Raw genomic sequence first — 22568 nt, 5'->3', positions numbered from 1 at the left:
CTATGAATTAGCAAGTTACGCTGCCTAAAAAAATTCTAAAGCGCCATTATGTATGGAATTAGTCGTTTTAATTGCAGTTCCTCCACTTCTGCGATTATGGTTATTTTATTATGCAATTACAGGTTACGCAGTGGGTCCCGTATTTCCCTGAAAGTACCCTATTTTTTTTTCTTCCCCTATAAGCACTCTAAAACTGAAAGATTCCTCTAAACCTACCCTAAAGTAATCGATTGCATCTTAAAATCCCCCTATTTTCTCAGTCAGTTTTTTTTTTCATCAATTAAGGTAGACTGAAAAAATTAAATCATAAAGCCTGCGAACAATGTTTATACTTCCAACTCAATTCATGACAAATAAATAATACATTGACTGTCAAAACTCTCTTATATTTCACAGAACCATCAATATGATGGTCTAATTGACTAGTGTAGGTAGTTATCCACGAAATACGTGCGCTCATTCCAAATTATTTTGTTCCTATTCGTTTATTTGGAAATATAAACATTGTTACCAAGCACAAAAACTTGAAGTTTCCAGTTCATTTTAGTGTATGAAGAAAAAGTAGTTAAATAACTTCAAATGAAAATCTCAATGTATTTTACATTAAAAATTTCACCCCCGCCCCCCTCCGGCACAGTAAATATTATCCAAAACTTTTTATATACATATTTGTGGGGTGCAATCGAAAAAAATTCAACACGGCGAAAATAATGAACACCCTCGTGCGGATCTAATTTTGCTCTATTCGGTCAGACTACGGAAAAATATTAGAACTCTAATACCAAGGTATTTTCACAAAATTTTCCCCTATTTCCGCTAAAATTACCTGGTTTGAGCACTCTGAAGCCTGCAATTATGTTATGGTGATAAGGTTCCCAGGAAATTTTATTTGTAACGTCGAGAATTCATTTTCAATAATTTTAACCAGAATGAGGCGTATTATGTTATGGCTTTTCGGCATTGAAAATCTTATACTGATTTCTGGTATGGTTTTTGCTACTGTTACAATTTTCGGAATATCTACAAGATTATTTATTTGTTCATAATCATCGCTGAACATCGGGTTCAGAGGATATACGTAAACATCGAAGTACCTGTTGGGGGGGTTAAGCTCGGACGCTCTAAAATTATACGTAATTTTAGGAAATTTTTTTGAAAGAAAATTAAACCACTCAGAGCAATTTGAGTTTCAGGGCTTTATTGCTTAAAGTTTCGATATTATTTTAGAATTTTTTCATTGAAATTAACAACAAAATGGTGGCAAGGCGCATATAAGTAGCGAAAGACTCCGAATTCGAAGGCTTTTACGGTGGCGGAACTCCTACCATCATTGTTCAACTTTTAACAGATAGAAAAAATTTGGGTTTGATCTCGTAGCCGAAATGGTAAAAAAAAAAAATTTCGAATATATACGATTACGAACAAAAAATTGTTTAAAAAATTTATATGACAAAATTTTGGGATTGAAATTCAAAAATATATATACTGTCAATACTATCACATTTTATGGATAAATTACGGTTAAGTTTTCGGCATCCCGAAATACCGAACCCCTTATTTTACCACAGTCATAAAATCCATTCGTAGCATACATATGTCACGAACAGCTCTGTTTAGATATGTTCTGCAGTCTATGGGTGATGATCCTCGGGTACAGAATTCAGGATCCAAATCAAATCATATAATTATATTGTCATTTTTTCATACGTTGCTGAATCCTCAAAATAGTTTATTGATTTCGGACCGCCGTTGAGACACTTAGAATTTCGTTTCAATGCAACGATTATTTTTGCTAACTTTAACACACTACCAAGTTTATATAGTACTTCAAATTCAACTGTCTGTGTGTGTATATTCTATGACTTGCGATACCAGATAAAAAATGAATCGCTTTCATCTCTCGTTCGAGTCTCATTTAAGAGGATGCTGTTGTCAGTCGTTACCAACCAAGTATAACATTACTCATTTTGGCTATCATCATTCAGTGCCGGTGCATCGTTGACCAGAAAGAGCCACTGCTAGAGCGATTCTACATGCAACGCCGAACACAAACATATTTTAAAAATTGTTTCGTGCAGCAATAATGCGAGAAAGTGTGTTCCTGTACTTGAATTACTATTAAATACTGGAACACATTTTGTAGCGTTATTTTGGCATGAAACGACCGAGGCTTTTGGATATTTTTGTTCAAAATTGCCAGTAGAATTGATTCATCCGTGGTATTTTCACATCCGTCGTGCGTAGACTTATGACGGACGTCAATTTTTTTTAAAAGTTATATGAGTGATAAAACTTCATGTTACATGGTTTTTGGGGTCCCTAATTACGAATCTGGACTCAGAATTAAAAAATTCAAAATGGTGGGTCCAATACGGCGAACAAACAATAATAAAAAGAATAATTTGGTAAGAATTCCGTCAAATTTGACAAGTGTATAATAAGTTTGTGAAAAAATTGGCATTCGGATTTTCATGGTAGATTAGCAGAAAATGCTTTTGTTTCGTGAAAATGTACGAATTTCAACCATTTGTTTACATGTACTATTTTTGCCAAATATAAATAAATTTTGTATTTATTTTTTATTTTTTTTTTGAACTTAGAAATATTTCAGGGATCATGTGGACCCTAAAATCTCGGCAGTCGTTACTAAAAAAGTAATTTAATAAATAAAAAGCTGGGAAAAAAAGTGGGATGCTGAGCGTCCCAGCGTGAATTAAAGAGTTGAGGTAACGAAAAACAAATGTTGCTTTTAATATTTATCTACACAATACAGTTTAGATAGTTATAATAACAGCAACTAAATTCCGTCGTTTTTTCGGAACCAGCCTTCCGCAAATGTCGCCGATCCCTTGTAATAACGGTAGGTACTTATCGTCAGACACGATTGCACAAAATTAAAATATAAGAACATGAAGAATCACGATCAAACACGGGTGGTTAAATGCTGTCTAACGAGACGTGCGGAAAGAGCTGGAAAAGAATGAAACAGCGCCTGTGGGAAGTTCCGGGCAGGAAAGGTGAGGGGACAGAGGGGGTGGAAACACAATGACGCGACGAAGTTATATCCCGGATCTCGCCAACGTCTCGCGTGGGAAACGCCGAATGTTACCAATATTGCGCTGAGGGAGGCGCTGCAGGGGTGCCGAGGCTCGAATCACGGCCGTGGCATCGCTAACTAGCCTGAGTTTATTCAGCGTTTATCGCGAGCTTATCGGGTGCTTACAGAGAGCTCGACTCGGACAAAATCAAATCAGGTGCACATTGGTTGAATATAGTTTACGTGGCATTAGCGAGTCTCGGGCGTCGCTAAATACCGTCAACTACCGGATTACACGCATCGAGTATTCTTCCAGGCCCGCCGATGACTGTAATGCCTCTGCAGATGTATGTACCCTCGACTTTTCTCCTCTCGTCTCCCCTAGTTCTAGTGCTTATCCAATCATTCTATTATAGGTATAATCACATGTATCTTCGTTCGTTCATAAGTAGAACGCCTCTGTGCCGTAAGAAGAATTATAATGGATGATTCAGCTGCACTATACCTACAATGTTATTGGATAGGAAACCTAACTTCACTCATCAACGGTGGGCCATACCTTAGTCGAAGTCGATAGTATTCTATAGATATTGCCTCAGTAATGCTCCCGTGAAATCTTGTTACAGTAAAAATTTCTCACGTTTTCGAATAATTTTTTGTGTATATTATGTAACATGCTTATAATAATAAATAAATGATTTTTAACCGACGTTTTTTTTTTATAACTTTTCATTACCTTTTCTGCTTCCAAGTTTTCCAGGTTTTCACAAAATTGTTTACAAAATCGCAATTCCAGAGAAGAAATATATTTTTCCACAAGTTTTACAAAAATGACTTCTCTTCTACTATCGTATGGTTTTCTGAGATATGTATTCTGATAATAAGTTGAAGCTGTTAAAAATAATATACTTCATCCAAAATTTTCAAAACTTCTCGCAGCAATGATAAGCCAAAAATATCATGTAATGAAGAAAAAAAAAAATTTAAAACAACACAAGCGAGGTCGTAAACAAATGTTCGTCTTACTCAAAATACCCTTAGAATCAATTCTATTTTGCTATGCATAAAATTTAATAAAACCTATTTCACGTTGGAATTACGGTACTGCAGCCATATGGCAGACCTAGTTTCGCAGCGCTTTAATTTAATAATTAATTTTCGACTTATTTCAAAAACTAGCGTGATATACGACAGATCGTGAAGAATTATGAAAATAAAATCTGAGAAAAAGGAACTATACATAGTAATGAGTACGTACCTACACCTTATAACGGATTCAGAATCATGGGACACAAATGCTCGGAATATTTCAGTTCCATGATACGTCAATAGAAAATTATATCACTGGTAAAGTGTTTTAAACCTAACAGACAAATTTCAAATGCAACATATGGATAATATTACTGTTCGTAATTTTCACTTGCTGGAAATTTTTCTGCTCTATAGCTGCACTGGAGTTACTTCCGTTGACCCTATAATACGACATATGACGTCTTTGCACTTTGTATTTGTGTTCTAAGGTGCCTAACCACAACTCCAAATGAAAAGTAATAGTGTCACCATGCGGTAAAGTACATTATACATATGATAGGGTTCATAACTATTGTACTTTAGTGGGAAAAAAGGTAATCTCTTGCAGCGTGCACAAAATATGTAATTTTTTTGCTGACTTGCCGATATTGCTGATCGAGCTGCGCCTTTTCAATTCGTTTGTCTTTGGCACGTCGATTTTGGAACCAGATCTTGATTTGCGTCTCGGTAAGTTGCAGAGAGGCAGCAAGCTCGAAACGTCGACCTCGCGAGATGTATTCACCTCGCCGATATTCTACCTCTAGTCGAAGCGTTTGCTCCCCGCTGAAGGTCGTCCTCTGTCTTCGTGGTCTTCCCTCTTTCCGCCGGCGACGAGCCACTGAAACGTTGAACGTTGAAAGTTGATCAAGTGCTGATGACATATAAGGTGGCGTGTGCGGCGCGTGACCGTAAATCGCTAGTGCAAGTCGCAAGACTGATCTCAAACTATGATATTGACGGGCAATCCGCAATCGCTAATGCAATTTTATACTCCTTATTTTTGTGCCATCTGTGACTGAGAATTAAGAAAACGATGCATAGTTTTCAGGATATTTTTTACGAAGAACATGAAACGCAATATCCGAATTTACAATCACAGAGTGAATTTTGTTTTCAGTGTACATTAAGATTCCCAATAAGTTTCTATACCTACGGGAAATATGACAAGGTATTGATGGATGATTTGAGAACTGACAATGAGCCTCAAGATTGGGAAATAAATGGATGATAACCACGTTCGGGAGTGAATTGGCTCGTTATGTCATACTTGAGCGAGGTCGTGCCTAACGTTAAATAGTAAAATGCATGAATCTCTTAACCTTCCGGCTAGCTTGTATTTGATCCAAAACAAAATATTGCTTCGATTCTATATCAATTATGTGACGATGCATCCCATTTTCTTACGTGAGCTGCATCGCCAGTCATTGTCACATGATTCGTATAAATCGAACTCGCATTTTGTGTTGGACCGAAAACAAGGTAGCCGGAAGGGGAAGGCATTAATGAACATTACTGGACATATGTGTCGTACTCTTTTCGTTACAAGGGGCAACATTTCATTAGACGATAAGTCAAGGAGTTTTAGTATCCTCATAAATTCTGGGTCTTGTGTCGAGGGACTGAACGAACAATCCTAGCATCAATAATACTAGTCGAACGTGGATTGACAAGACCCTGCATGACGTCACGAAGTTCCATTCTAAATTCGAATTTGACGCCAAACGACGTGAGAAACGGTGAATGCACATCTAATTCGATAAATGCGTGTTGAACGGCGAGGTTTTCATTTCAAATTTACGTTCAATTAAACGCGCCTGCAGAGACGCAGTGGCAGCGGCTGATTGGGTTGAGAAACCACACGTGGCTTCCGTCCGAGCGGCAGGAACTGCAGGCGATGCTCGAACCAATGTTATACTTACATGTACTACGTCCATGCAGCACAGCTTCCGCTGACCCTCTCAATTCATAATTAATCCAACACCTGGATGAGAGAGGGGCGAACCCCTCACGTGTCTATCTCCACCCTCTATCTGTTTCAAAATGAGTTATGAATTATGGTGGTAGCATGTAGGTTCGTACCGTATAGCGCCCCGAATTGCTTCATATTTTGTATACTATATCATCAATTAGTCACACGCTCCAGCCATCTAATCGTGCCCTTTTCGGTCGGTCTATTATCTTTCGCTGAATTACGGTTTCCTCTTAGGTCAAAGGATTTACTTTAAGAAAACGGGGGGAAACCGTGTCCGGTTTTGGGGCATTTATGAAATGAACAAATCCCAAACGACAAATTGTGGCGTATTGCGAATTGTTGGGTAAGTTGTGAATTTTCTTACCCACTGTAGTAGGTACCGCGAATAATTTCACGCTTTCACTTTTAAACGAATATGTAATTTCACTTTGGAATAAGTTTGTGTACAATTTACATGTTACCATATCACGTAACTCATATGATAGAGTTAACATGGTATCAGTCGTAGAAATGCATCCATTTAGTATTAATTGATATCCGATATACAGGAAGTGACGAAATTGACGATCGTTCGTGTGTTTCAGCAAACAAGACGCAGTCTTCTACATGTGCTCCGTGACACTTGGCTCTCACAAGAAAAATCATTTCAGATCTTTGGCACTTGGCAGTGGTGTAGTTCACTGTTTCGAGTGCTTACTAACAAGCCAGTTATACCTATAACGTATAACCTAATAGCGGTGAATAATTGCATCGGTAAATTCCGCTGTTTTCACATATTTTCTGACCCCACTTCTCAAAATTCGTCGCGTTGCATTGCGCACTAGGTGTTCCTCGATGATTCTTCGAGCAATTAGTATCATGTTTCTGACTGAGATTGCTCGAAGCCATGTAAGGCGAATGTACGTCCGGCATCACTTTCCGCATATCATATATAATTACGTTTTAGGTGACCGGTTACGGAAGGCGTATTGAATTACGAATTTTCTGTCTGTAAATTATTCATATTTCGAGACAATCATAAACACGAATTGACAGTTGCATTCGAGAAGTAGTACGGCACTGCATGTTTCACCGTAAACACACCTTAGATAACTCGAGCCTACCAAAACTATGAAGAATAATAACTAAATGAATGAAAAAAACTGTCACAGTCAGACACGCCGTTTTGATGAATGAAAAAGAAAAGTATCTGTGAACTTATTTCAATTCCATTATAGTTAACGAACATTTTTCGATGAATATATGGATGTGAAATAATGGTATTTTGGATCATACGTCTCTCATATAAATATGAAAGCCATAAGCTGGTCTAATTGTTGAATTATTTGATGGGAATGACGACAAGTAGTAATTATATTCTCGTCTTGGTTAGGATTTGATTGGGCGAGCATTCCGTATTGTATTCCACCCCTCTCCACTTTCATGTCCCGTCCGCATCGAGCAGGTGTCACGCGGTGCGAGCATGATCGGATTACATTTGGAAGCAGAATCTAAAGCTGGGTACAATGTACTCGTTACGCTTTACGAGAAATTTGCTAAATCCTTTCTGGAATAGTATAATAATAACAACAACGCGAATAACAACGACATCAATCCCGATATTACACTTGAGGGCGAAACCCTGCAGTAATTGTCGAAGTCACCACACTGTCAACTAGATGACGTACTACTATTACATCGTATACGCAGAGTTAGTTTATACACGGCGTGGGGTAATAATAATGCTGGAGATTTGAAAAGACGTGTCCTAGATTTTGTCGAAGGTGAGATATGTGATATATTGATTAAAAGTATATTCCGTATCTTTGAAATACACAGATGTCAGTAAAACTATTTCGATTGAATCAACAGAACAAAAATAAATATTTTCGGAATAGAATGAGGAGAAAGGTTTTTTATTACAAGTTTTCTTTTTGGTTAGCACTTTTCAGTCACGAAATCAAATCTCAACCACTTACTGAGACGCAACTTTGTTCAATTAATAATATTAAACGTATTTTGTTGAGTCAGTATAGTATATGATAAATTAATATACGGGGCGGTCGGTTTTAATTGCAGTTGGATTATTAGGTTAGGTTAGATATTGTTACGTGGGAGTGAGAGTGTACAGAGCGGTTGTATTTAATGATTAATGAATAATCAAAGATGCTCCCACATAACGACAATGAATAAAAATTAAAACTAAGAAAGACTTACCTCTCGATAAGCCGGTAATTTGGGTATGTTGTTGCATAGTCCTATACAGGTCTGTGAGAGTTGTGTAAATGGTTGAGGCTAATTTATATTGAAATGGGATAGGTTATCGTTCAAAATAAATGGTTGAATATGATTTTGATTGGTAGAAGATAACATATATTCTTCAAACTATTAATTATGAAATGAATCAACGATATAAAAGAAAAACCAAATAATCATAAAATGTCTGAATTTAAAGATAGACAACGTCGACGGACGAATTCATATTCAAATACAGAGAAGCTGTAAAACTAGTTGAATTCGATCGTTTACGCTTCTTTCAAAACGTAAGGTTATTTTAACAATATATGAATAATATATAACTAAACATGATGCTCGTCAAAAACATCTATCCTGAACGACTATTATTTCTACTTCTGGTCGGTTATTATTATACGGTATCTCTCTTTTTAAACTAAATGTAACTTATGTTAATAATTCAATTCTACGCTATGGATCAGTCGATCCGTAGAATTATATGTGTTACTTAGCTCTGATTTGAGCTTGCAAAAATATGATTTGGGGGCCGAGCTGTAGACAGGAGAGTGTCTCTCTGAATAGCCAAGGTTATTATCTGCAGCCAAGCGACAATTCTATCTTGCTCAATTTTGCTATGGAACTCTATGAGAAAACCTATATTGATATTCTCTGAAAACAATACTGAATGTTCGACAGTGGCTAGTGAAGCTTGCCACTTGTTTTTGTTTAATAAGACGTTATGCAAAATTTGGAATGATGTTGAAGAAGACTACTCGAATTAATTTATCTTTAGATGCGAAGTTCGGCGAGATTGAGAGCCGTCGGTCGTGTAGATCGGTGTCCGTAGAATTCTGGAGCAGAGCCTCACCTCGAGATCGGAAGGGTTGATGAATCCGAACGATGTTGAACGTCGGGCACTGAGCTTTGTGAATTTAGAACGGTATTCTACTATCGAAAGCTATTGTTTGAAAAAGTCAATTTGGTGCACTCGCGGTTTATATATATATATTGAAAATGATTCTAAAGATTATTAATTAAAAATAATAATGTAGGTATTTATTATTATAAGCACTTAATATTACCTGATTCAGTTTGAATCAGGGCCGAACTTGATTTAATTGGGGAAAATCGAATATCAAGGAAATGTCTATTCGCGAAATAATGAGATTTAGTAAAGAACAGTAAAGATTGGAACGTAGAAGATAGTGAGTCTGTTGCAGCTAACAGAATAATCGAATGCTCGGATTTGACGAATTAGCGCAAGACTTTAGGCCAGTCACAATTAAGATTTTCCAACGCTACTCTTGCTCGAGAGGGTTAATCCGGGTAGACGTCCACGTACTTCGCGACTTGACAGACGAAAGATATGGCTTCTTGGGCCTGAGGGTTCAAGGAGCTGCAGTTGCAATAAGTTACAACGGTAATTAGCCAATGAAGTGCGAGGGCGACCTCCTGGTGCCCAAATCTACACGGTCAGCGTTACTTCGCGCTCTTCGACGGTGTTCCGACGATTCTCAATCTCGTCGTTTACACGCGTAAGATGTTGACAAAATGTATCTTAAGATAATTCTCACGCATTCATCCACACATCTTAACAGATAATCTATTTTAATTTGGTGGTTCGAAAGGTAGTGGTTTATCCTAATTATTGATGATAATTTTGACTTAAAAAGAGAGACATTTCCAGGCTGAGCGCTGCTGATGCTAATTCAGCAGACTCTTGTCTCAGTTCTTGGTACCAGTTATAAGAAACAAAGTTGAACATTATACTAGGGATCGTTGCTGGTCTCTACGTGACTTTTGCCAGGAGGGGTGGAACCCACCGGTTTAGGCAATACGATATTTTAATGTTATCTATAGCTGTAGCTTTCGTTACAGCGTTGAAAGGAAATTTGGAAAACACTTCACGTGAGTCTTAGTTATATTGTGATTTCGAAAAAAGTACGCCCGAGCAATACGCCGGACGTAACTATATTATTTCTTAAAAATTGGGTTTTATATTAGCCTGACTTTTATAATTCTGCTTCAAAGGTAGGGTATCTCCTTACTTCAAGTTTAACCCATATCCATTATATATACCTATTGTACATACAACAGATAAATTTTCGAAAATGAAAAGTTAAGAACCGTTTCGGAGTTACGGTACAGAAATAATACTTCAGATGGACTGAAGTGATAATGTTTATGATAGTAATTGCAAGAGAATTAACAGATGACCTTGTATAGTTATAAAAAATCAACACAACCACTTTTGTCCCGCTTGAAATATATTACACATACCAAGTCACAATTTATCTTGCATCACCTATAACTTGCGTTCTGACTGAATGATTGCAATTGTAGTTTTATCATGGTTTTACATTTCACAGAAGCTCGAGGACTGAGAATTTAGACGTGTAGAATACTGCAGAGCAGGAATCTACAGATTTTACTCGATCTTAGCTGTGTAACGCGTTCTCTTTCATGACGTACATTATTTTCCTTCAAGTTGTCCCGGTTGGTTTCCGTTCGCTCTGTGGTAAAAAATGTAAAGATCTAGAAATATGTTATATCAACCGAATACTCTTAAGCCTTGACGAGTCACAGTAGGTGACAATGGAAATTCAATGTTTCACGGGGATTCGAGTTTACTCCGCATCTTTTCTGCAGCGATTCAAGCTTTCAACCAGGCTTGGATAGGATTTCCTTAAAATATATACCTATTACATAGAATCCAAGATATCACCCTCATGAGGATTCATCTCGATTGCTGGTACTGAATTCTTATGACAGTGGGGCATTTAGGTACTAAAAGAATGAGGCGAATTTTTTTTACAGTGCGTATTTATTGTTACAGTGCAAGCATGGACTTAGGAACAGTTCCTTAAATACAGCACCGACTAGTCAAGTCATTTTCGGTAAGAAAGTTCTTATCGTGTTGTTATGCCCTCACTGAGAACAACGCCCAACTTGGATGTATATTCCTACCCCCATTAACTGAAAACTGTTAGAGACGGTTACCCTAATGTGGTTTTACGTGTCTCATGAAATTGCGTGTTACAAGGTTTCCGCCGATAAGGATTGCTAACCGGTTTCTTATGGCCCCAGGCCCAATTACCCGCAGAGTACAGGTCACGAAAATTCGCCCTGAGGTAACTGTTTTTAAATTCTTCCATTAACGGGTGGGATTACAAGTTCTCACGTTATTCGAACAGGAGTTTGACTTGTCTTATCGTGAATCGTGTTAACAAGGAGAGTCACCCCAGATTTTTAACCTCTAAACACCTCAACTCTCAACAGAGCTAGAAAATTATGCTGTAATTGTGCCAAGGTTCTTACTAGTTATCAAAATTTCGAACGTTGTAGGAACAGTAGAAATCTTCTTGGCGATGTTCCGTTAACCCTTTGAGAAGCAGTGGGACGTATATGTCCTACCTGTTTAGACTCAGTTGTTTTCATATTTCGAACATATTTTTGCACTTTTTATGTGCAAATAACCATTTATTAGACTCTTGATGCCTAAGTTATTGAAATTTCGTGCAAAATTGCCATAATTTATTTATTCATATATTTATTATAAACAATTAACTGGAAAAAACTCCTTTTGAGAAAAAAAATTGTTTTTTTTTCTTGTAACGCAGACAGCTGGAATCTGAATTTTTTTTATGCACTCACCATACACAGTTTTATAATATCTATTTTTTCAGAATTTTCCATGTACTAGTTTTTTCAGAAAAAAAAAAAATTGAAACTATCGGAAAATAATCGCCATGTTCAATTTCATAATTCCGACATCAGAATCGTAATCACCGACCCCGATACTTATATATTACCTTTGATTTTCTACATTTCTTCATTAAAAAATGTGCCCTTCAAAGTGTTAATGTAATGATACTGATTCATAAACCAATGGTCCTGAACATAATGAATGCAGGTATGAAACGCATAAGTATTCAATGTAAGTTAGTAAGGACTCCGGTTAGTCACAGTCATCTACGAGAAAAAAGATGTATTCGAAATGTGCACTTGGGAACAATGAATCTGAGACGGCTAATTTTTTACACTATACAGTTACGTTGGCAGCACAGAGAAACCTACAGTGCCACAGTCGGCCGAGCGCGAAACTAACTCAATCTCAATAAACATAACATAACCCATGACCATCGAATCTAACCTTAGAATACCGCGGGGATAATGATTTGTTAGATTGACAGGTATTTTGACCACAACTTAATGTTACCGAGTTACTATTTAATGTGCTGAGTGTCAGATTTAACCCTAATAGATCACTCTGGGTGAATTTCACACCAAACGTTACACACGTTACCTTTACTTTGCCGATGTTTTAAAATATTTAAACAATCGATTTTATTTAAGACAACTGAGAGCGGTATTTCTGCAATTCTTAAACAGTACCTAGATATTTATTTTAATTCTAGAATTTATCGTTAAAGCAGGATATTACTTTTCACCCTGTGTGACCGTTGTGGGATTCTGCTGAAGTGTTACCTATTAGGGTTGACAGAAACCATAACCAAACGTTTGATGATTACATTTTGCTATTCTTTATATGGGTGATGAGGATTGGCGTGAGGTGCTATATCAATGATTACGTGGAAAAGTTGGGGGACGCGAATGGATGGTAATACTGGTGCCATTAATTCATGAATGACTGATTACTCGTTACCTAGAACATCGAGCAATTAGCGCACGGTTCCGGAAAAATGGAATCAGCATCACACCGAAGTAAAATTCTGAAACTTATATGTAACGCATGAGAGTCAAAAAGTCAATCTCACGACCGTGACTCGTGAGGTCGTATAAGGGTAACGTTCAGGGGTTGGAAACACAAAGTTAAAAAACATTTTTGTACAATTTAGGTGATACTTGACTGGCTTCAACCTCCTCGAAGGCCGTCAAGTTATGAAAACTCGATTTTTTAATAATTTGAAAAAATTTTGCGTTACAGTAACTTCAACGCCATGCATCACAGCAGTCCAGATCCCACCAAATTGACGTATTTGACCGAGAAAGGAGATGACACGTGGTAAGACGGTAGGTCTGTATTGTAGCGACAGCTAGGCCGCGAGGCACGCGTCAGTATCAATGCGAATGTGCGTTCGTGTACTTTCACCGGTGGTGCACTATATCGTACAGAGATGTTGAAAACATGCAACTCCATCCCCGCGTTTGAAATCACATTCAAAGGCGGCCAACTGCGTCTGGTAATCTCATCATAATATCAGCGCGATGTGGCGAGGCGTGATAAGCCTCTACGTTTGTCGATGTGCCCACGGAGAACGTTTGTGGCTTGTACGATCGGGTTTGTCGTTGTATATGATAGCAGCGGTGTGGGGTTGGCGCAGTCACCGAGACAACAATTCGACGCGATGGCCGTCGCGTCGCGATAAATTTTTTAAATGTTTATAGCGTGAAAGAAATTTTTTTGGGAATATTTTCATATCATTTTCATATTTTCATAATTATACATTTCGGATAGATCAGAAGTGGATTGATACTTTCAATCCCTTTGTTTTTCCCGATTCAAAACCTACACGGAAAAAAAAATTCAGCTCGTGGAACTAAATATTAGATAGTTACTTGTAAACAGTTCGTCGAACTAAACGTTCTGTTATTGGAAGAGCACTGCATGGTTCGTATAACTGACTGTTAGTCAGCTGTCATAGCTGTACGTTGTTCAGCTCTCTCAGCTAAACAGCTTCGTTCGAAGAGCTAGACCAGAATTTTTCGGCTCCGCTCACAGCGCTTATTATTAAATAGTACAATTATATTGCTATTAGTATAATTTTTCATCATTATTATCATTATTTATTCAGTGTCATTTACATATTTGAATAGACTATTTAAACAATTATCTATCAACTGTATTTAAATCGTACTCATGAAATTTGAAGGTTATGAAATATGTCAACGCACCAGAGCACAGCGCAACTTACAGCTCTTAGAGCAAAACCATTCAGCTGTGAGAGCTGAACAACTTGCAGCTATCAGAGCTGACTAATATATAGTTGCTGTAACTACAAGATAGACCGTAGAGTGCGTATAGTTACTGGAGCTGTAGAATACAGCTCGCCGAACAGAATTTTTTTTTCCGTGTACCCTAGCTCTCGTAAACTTTAGGAAAATCAGCACTTTCATAAAATCTGGATGCGATCGTGCCATTTGCGGAGAATGAAATTTTTCTACACGATCACTACTTATTCTTGACTCTTTCCACCTGTCTTTACTTGGTTTCACACTTTGGCTACACAGCGTCGTTATGGGCAGTAATAGATGTGGCAACTTCAGTTATATGTATAATTGTCAAAAATGCTAATTAAATGACTGAAACCTGAGGGCCTACGAGGTGTGCTAAAAAAGTAACGGGAATTTCCGTTTTTTGGAAAAAATTTTATTCATTCGTCTACAACAGTGTTATCTCCATCAATATAATCTCCATTAGATATTATATACTTATGCCATCGCATTTCTCAAACCCCGAAACACTTCTGGAACTCATTCTTTGGGATAGCTTTGAGCTCTCTCGGCGATGCGTTTCTAGTCTCATCTATGCTTACAAAACGATGGCCTCTTAAGGTTCTCTTTGTTTTTGGGAACAGAAAAACGTTACACGGAGCCATGTCTGGCGAATATAGTGGCTGTGGCATCATTACGGTGTTGCTTTTAGTCAAGAAATCACGAAGCAATGAAATTCTTACAGCAAAATTTAATACAGGTTATCTGATCCATTTTCAAATCAACGATCCTACCAAAACACATGTAACCTTTCTGACAGCTGACAATATACTAGATATCCAGTATGGCTAGCACACTACGGTAACTTTTCAGATAAGTTTACTAACACAACAATGAAAAAATCACGTGAATCGGACTAATACAACACGCAAAATTACAAAATTCCCGTTATTTATTCAACACACCTCGTAAGTTATGGCGTGTCCGGAAGGATAGTCAATCCCCCGCTTCTCATTCGCCTCCCTCGTGGTCGTGTCCGCGTATACACGTGCAAACCTAACAGCCTTCACGATGCTGAAGGGATACCTTTCATGGACGCCTGGGAGGTTTGAGCGGACAACAGGTGCACGCAGACGTTCCACACGTATGTTAAACCCTAGAAATCCCTAACGCGTTAACTCGGAAGTATTAGAATCCCGATCGCGATGTAGCCGTGGTCGCTTTTACAAAAATTATAAGCAGATACTACACTGTGTCTGAGTTATAGGAGTTGATGCAGTCGAGCGTGATCGTTTGAAAGTCCAGAGAATTTATCGGATCCGAGGGAAAAACAGGTATAACCATAAGGTTCTCTTATTCGAGTTCCTATAACACGCATGCATCTGAATAAAATATTTTCAGAGGACAAGCACTGGAGCTTCAACTTCAAATATGAGGTAAAGTCGTTAATTCGCAACTTTAGAATTGTCTGAAATTCAGCTAGTCAGTCATAGCAAAGAAGACGTGTTCATATTTTGAAAAGCTAACTCCTTGAAAGTCGTTCGAAAATTGTACAACGATTTATTCCATGATGTTTCGTTGCATTAGCGGTAGGCTGAATCCATCTCAAGTCATGCAGGCCAGCGGAGGTCATATTCCAGAATTGCTCATTACTCAAGTATGTTCTTCCTTGGTCAAAATGAGCGGACATGTATATTTTATTACTACTTGAATAAATATTTTACACGCGATACCGATTTTTCAAGATTATAAGGTAAAATGATTTTTTTCTGATATATAACGTGCAATTTCCGAAAAATTAACGCCAATTTCACCGCTTTTGAGCTTTTCTCAAAATTCTTGTTTTGGAATATGTAGAATCTCACACTCCGATGTTTCGAGATCTAGAGAATCACCTCTGGCCATGGTCGGATGACCGCTGTGTACATGTATGTATGTATGTATGTATGTGTGTTTAATTTTTTTGTCCGACGATATCTCGAGAACGAGTTATCAGATTTCAATGATTTTGGTTTCAATCGGCGCGGTTTTTCCAAACCTGTCACTGATCAGATTTTGGCTCTGATCGGTTCAGTACTTTTTCAATTATGAAGAAAAAAAGTCCAAAAAATCAAATAAAAATGATGATATCTTGAGAATGGACGAACGGATTTGAATGAATTTCTGAGTACCGTGAGGACTTTTGGATTGCTATTCACAAATCTAAGGTCAGATTTGCAAAATTTAAATTTAGCGTATTCAATAAAGTGAAAAAAAAACTAAAACATTTAGACTTTGATGAAAATCGGTACTAGTCGGCAGGACCAGCGATTTGTACTTTTTTCAGGTCTAGAGTTCATTACAGAAGTAAGAACGTAAGGGGGTTGCTTATTTACCCTATCACAGTTACATTGTATTTTGATTAATGTTATATCTGTTTGTCAAACATTCAGCTAAATTGACTATATTATATAAAACTCCATCGTTAAAAATATTGTTGATGAAAAATTTCGATCAAATATTATAAGTATGTCAAATGACAAATATATGTATATCAAAATTCATCAGAAATCCTGAAAATTGCTAGTTTTCGAAAATTTTATGTAGCCCTCATCTTATAACTAAGAATTGGAGAGTAATTGATTTTTTACCGAACTTTTATTTGAATTAATTAGTTTCCTCCAGAACCTTTACGAGGTCGAAATTAGTAACGTTAACGTAACGTAATATGAGGAAAAAAACTCACTATTTAGCAATTTAGGAATAAGTTTGAAGAAGTTGGGTTTACAAAATATTCATATGTTTCGCAATGCTACGGCTTATTGAATTTCAGACAGTCCTAAAATTGCAGAATAACGATTTGTTCTTGAAGAGCACCGTTTGATCGATCGATCGATTGAAGTTTCAGGTAAGTACATGATGAAAGGTGTTGCTAACCTGAACTTAAGGATAACTGGGCTTCACCGTCTGAATCAAAAGTTAGGGAACGAGAAGAAACAATTCAAAATCTCTATCATTATGTGTTATTTACTTAAATGATGGTAATCACGAATAAAACAACATCCCTACTACGTTGTATAAACGAATCCGAGCAAATTCGCTCACCAAAGTTAAGATGTCAACAATTAGAGAAAAAGTGCTTCATAACCAGTAATTGAAACTTTCAAAATGAGTAAACTCTAAAGCATTTATTTTGTTGGTTTTTAATGTATGTGCGCGTATTTTGTTTATCAAAGTGGTCTCCAGTGATCACCTGAAAATTTTTTCACAAATACTTGTCGCCAGAGTGAACAAAAAATAGATTTGTGTTAGTACGATATACAATGGATTCGACGTTCGTCGACAATTACATTTGGCCGATATAACTATACTACTATGTAATACCTTGAGAATGTTTTTCGAACAATCTGTCGGGATCTCGTTCACGAGCAGAATAAGCCCGGAATCATTAAAATTATTAATATCTGAGCTTGGGTTATTCGAATTAGCACATAGCACAAATAGAACATATTTTTCCGAGAGGTTGATCACTCGTGAAATCTGGAAAACACTTTTCTCGAAATCTTGTGAAATCCTTTGGAATCTTCTGAAATTTTTGAAATCTTCAAAATTTTCCTTCGAAAGAATATTTCGAAATCCCATGAAATGCTCGTAATCTTTTGAAATCCTTTTAATATTGACATCAAGTGTACGTATCAAATCGACGAGTGATTGACCCCTCGAGTTTTTCAAAGCATATATCGTTTTTGCAATTCCGAATCTTTACAGGACATCTTGTGCTTGGTAAAATTGCGCTTATAAGAGCTTCAAAAATCCCAAACAGACGATTAACATTGGCGGAAAGGAAAACTCACAGAAAGCAGAAAATCCCTGGAAGTGGCTCTCAGCGAGGGTCGGAACGGCAACGCGAGGATGTGAAGGGGCGCCGCCGATGTGCGGGAAGTAAGATAGGTCGGAGAGGTGTGAAAGTTGAAGATGAGGCCCCGTTGCCGGAAAGAGGAGCGGCCCTTGGAGGAAGGGCAAGGCACCCTGCACGGACCCTTCGGGTCTTCGTTCCTGGCCCTGCAGACTCTTTCCGCCCGCGGCTCCGGCGTCCGCGTCATTCGTCTTCCGGGTGTCGTCGGCGCCCGGTAACCATCGATGATTCGGCACTTCCGGCGTCCGTCTCGGCGACTCCTCGAGCTCGACTTCCGACGAACAGCAAGGTTTCGCATCGGGGCTTCGAGCGGGCCTCGGACTGCAGGTTTTCGGCATCTCGCCGTCCCCCTTCGGCTCCAGATGACCGTAGAGACGCGCGAAGAATTTCCTGGGCGAAGATGGCCGCCCATTTGCTTGCGTTTTCGTAGTCATGTTTTATTTATTTTTTTTTCTTTCTTCTTCACTCGAAATTATCGTATATCCCGGCGATTATTAACGTTTCGTCGAATCGCGACATGGACTCGAATATCCATCGAGTACTCAGGGAAGGTGGCGTTTATAACTCGACTACGTTAAAATAGTCCTCTAAGTATGTTGATTTAGTGACAAGATTGTGGTCACCTTTCTTCCGCAAAACCGAAATGTTTGTCGGCACTACGAATTCAGAAGGCAGGGAACTGCTGGATTCTCTTAACGATTACTCGACTGGTCGACACATCAAAGTCATCGATACTTGGTCAAGAAGAAGCTCCGAGTCAAGTGACGAACTGATGTAAGGATTAATGAAACCACGCGAATATCGGCTTGAGTAATAGATTAGAAAAAATTAAAGTGTTCGATGATAAGATCAAAGAAGTATTTCGCTAAAGTAAAACGTCGATCTTCCTTAACCTTGCATTAAGGCTGGGTGGCAACGATTTTTCACAACTTGTTTTGAACAATCTGTAATTCCTAAAACCGCACATGAATTCTCCATCACCCGTCTCTAAAATTCAACTTGTTTATTTTTTCTATCTTTTTTCAAATTTCAACTTTCTTCTTCACCCCCGTCGTAAAGTTCACCGACTTCGATCACACTTCATCGGCGCGTTGAAAGTGTCTCGTTAACAAAAATATCACAATCACAGGTTTAATTAATACTCCGTTCCTCGTTTCCTAGAGTCTCTCTGTACTTCGAAATTCACCGCGGCACTTTTCCTAGGATGCGGGTATCGCCCAGCCGGACGTGCCAAGCACCTCTGAGACTCCTGACCATCATCATTCATGCACTCGGCATACGCCACTCTCAGCTCGATGCTTAACCCAGCACGGGCCAACGGGGAGGATCTCGCCCCTTCCCTTCTCTTCCTTCTGCTGCCGCCGCCGCCGCCCCCTAATTTCTCGATTATGATCGGCCCGCCCCCACGTGTCGTTTCTTGCCCCCCTCACGTCTGCATCAAGCCGGCACGCTGGCGCACTCTTACGTATCGCACATTTGCCGCGATGTTGTCGTTTTACCTGCGCTATAATTGATTCGATACAAACGCTAGGGCCCTAGGGGCGGGGTTGAAATTTCGAAATTTGAAAACATCCGAAAGTTGTGTAAAGTGAAGAAATGAAACTTTGACGAAACATCAAAGTTTCGACTGGTCCAAAACCCGACGCTCCAAGTTCGAAAAGCGTAAAGTTTCGACAGGGCAAAATTCCGAAGGAATAAAATACCCAAACTACATAACTCCGACATGTCAATGTACCGCAAGTGTGTGAATGAGAAAATTGAAATCTTAAACATCGAAATACCCAATGATTCAAGATTTTCAGTTCTGATAATTTCTGGCCAGATGAAATTTCAACACTTTGATTTTTCATCGTTTTGAATTCTCGATATTCTTAGGTTCGGAATCCTGGTCATTCTGATTTTTGATTTTTCTTGTTTCTTACACCCATTTGTTGAGCAAACTACGCTGCACGAGCATATTTTGATTTTCCAAATTTTACTCTATGGAAACTTTATTTCTCGAAATTTTTCCCTACGGAACTTTACTTTTCGGAACTTTGCTCTAGCGTAACTTAAATTTTCGGAATCTTGCATTGCGGAACTTTGAGTCTTCGGTTTTCCGCTTATTCGAAACTTTGTTGTCTTGTAAAGGTTTGATTTCTTTATCTCAAGTTTCGGAACTTTAACCCCATCCCAAGCGCGGTAGGCCGGAGACAGGAAAGGTTCAAATGACTTGAATAAACTTATATTATTCTTTATCTAAAAAGAACCGTACATTATTAATTTGTTCTAAACAAATTTGGATTGCCTGCAGTATGGGCATTGCCATCTTATTAACGAGAACTGTGTTTTCGCTGCGTATTGAACATTATTTCAAATACAGGTCGAGCTTAAATGCATTCTCTTTGAACTTTGATAAAATTACTATGCGAAAAACAAACAAATGTAATTGAAAAGTAAATATAAAATGTAAAAATATACGGATAATTACCGCCATCCGGAAGCTCTTAACTTCTCAATAGTCGAAAGGGGTATCTCCTTCGAATAGCATTTGTTAGGTATATATTGAAAAAATTGCAAAAAAGAACATTAAAAGTAATAGACAAGAATAATTTGCTGTTGATTTATCCTCTGAATTTAAACCTACTTTTTTCTTTGCAATCACGCCTGTATTATTATTATCAATTCTACGCTAAGACAAAATTACACTTAATCCACTGGTATTACTAGTAATAAGAATATTATTATGCCGCAAAGAATGAAAACTATCACGTAGCAAAAGAAGTCATGTGGTTGTAATTAGATTACAATGGATTATCGAATGATTCAAAAATATTGTATTCAAATACTGAGTCATTGAAAAACAAAATAAAGCAATGGATAGTAGGTTATGTGTAAGGCATAATTAATTCAATGCCACGTTAATATGCATGATATGTAAAAAATTTTAAATCGGTGGTCCGTTATAGGAGAATGTTTTCCTATAAGCTGGCTAATTCATTGCCGAACTGAATCGGACGTCTCACACGACTTCTCTGGACAGCTACACGTGGAAATATTAAAAAATGTATCCTACCAACTGCGTAGATGTATAAGCGTAGGTGTAAGCCTACAATAAGTGTATTGGAAGGCCGGTGATGCTAATACGTACGCAACGGGCGCGTTCACGCTTTGCTGAGCAACAAGCAATCTATATAAGTCCATTCTTTTTCTTCAGTTGTAATCATACCGGGTTTTATCAAGACTCGGTATCTAGGGGTGGGAATACACCAAGAGGGCTCCAAAATTGATCGGCCAATGTTTCTTATTCTCTATTCAACTTCGACCGCTAAGTCCCGCGCACTATAAGCATTACACCCTCAATACCGCGATATTATACCGAAAATCTGTACATTGCTAAGAATTTAGAAATTTGAGGAAATCGTGTCAAACATTACGAAAAAATTTGTCAGTATAGATAATAAAAATATTGTTGAATGACAATTTTTGAACGATTTGAATTTTTGTACAAAACTGATTTATCAACATACGAATTCGAAAGTTGTAAAACGATTTTTCTGCCAAAATGTTTATCATATGTAATCTACGAATTACTGAAGTTTTATTTTTCTGTTTCACTTTGGGGATATTTAATAAAAATTTATATAAAACAAGTTCGATATACAATTAATAAAATACCAACAATCCTTGATCGTTTTATTAATTAGTTATCCCTGTGAAAAAAATTCTTACAAATCGGTCATTTTTTCGTCCGTCACGGCGGCCTTCACCCTTAAGGAATCATGCTGGTGTAAAATAACTGATTTTCGCCATTTTTATTCATGGTTCAAATACGATAACCATTTTGATTTTTTAAGTCGAATCAAAACACTCGTGAAGTACAGAAAATAAATTTTTGAACGTTTATTTTTATTTTTCTTACATTTTTTTAACGGCTATATTTGTCTCAAATTTGGACACGATACTCTTCACGCCATTCTTTATCTTGCTAAAGAAGCTTTTTTCTGAAATGTTCATATTTCTTTTAACGAAACCTGTCAAAAAAATAGGGTAAATTCGGTATTTTTTTTTTCAAACCGTTCTCGTTTTGTTAATTTTGATAAAAAAAGTTTCCACAAGCATGATCCCTTACATAACACAGGGAATGCCGCGTCGTTCGTTGAACGTGACGCATGACGCGGGGGCGTCGAAGAGTTTCTCGTCGAGGCGCATGCTCCTGTCTCTCGGAGCTGATTCGTGAAATGTAATTACGTCGATTTCACATCCAGCGACAATTGGCCGATACCCAAACCCCGTAACATTCGACGTTATAATAGTGGAAAGGAGAGCTTTCTAAAGTTTCGATAGGTGCTTTATCTCCGCGTACACATTATACCTACATACAATTATGCCAGTCGACATGATTTCTGGCTGCAGATGCTGAAGAAGAAGCTGCTTCCTTCATA

At 37.8% G+C, this 22568-nt stretch overlaps 1 protein-coding gene and 1 long non-coding RNA gene across 2 annotated transcripts; both read left to right on the top strand.

The window, feature by feature from the left end:
• The first annotated feature begins 2797 nt into the window (after positions 1–2797).
• Positions 2798–3742, top strand: LOC124298526 (uncharacterized). The gene is made up of 2 exons (XR_006906832.1): positions 2798–3384; positions 3454–3742. It is a non-coding gene; the product is annotated as an uncharacterized LOC124298526 (long non-coding RNA).
• An 8419-nt stretch (positions 3743–12161) lies between these two features.
• LOC124297781 (uncharacterized) lies at positions 12162–20508 on the top strand. The gene is made up of 3 exons (XM_046749094.1): positions 12162–12207; positions 17997–18570; positions 19306–20508. Exons 1-3 carry the CDS (start codon positions 12162–12164, stop codon positions 19445–19447), a joined length of 762 nt encoding a protein of 253 aa, XP_046605050.1. The 3' UTR covers positions 19448–20508.
• Positions 20509–22568: the final 2060 nt, after the last annotated feature.

Source organism: Neodiprion virginianus, chromosome 2, assembly GCF_021901495.1.
Source record: "Neodiprion virginianus isolate iyNeoVirg1 chromosome 2, iyNeoVirg1.1, whole genome shotgun sequence".
Lineage (NCBI taxonomy): Eukaryota > Metazoa > Arthropoda > Insecta > Hymenoptera > Diprionidae > Neodiprion > Neodiprion virginianus.
Note: the sequence above shows the minus strand (reverse complement) of the source record. Positions and strands in the feature narration are given on the sequence as shown.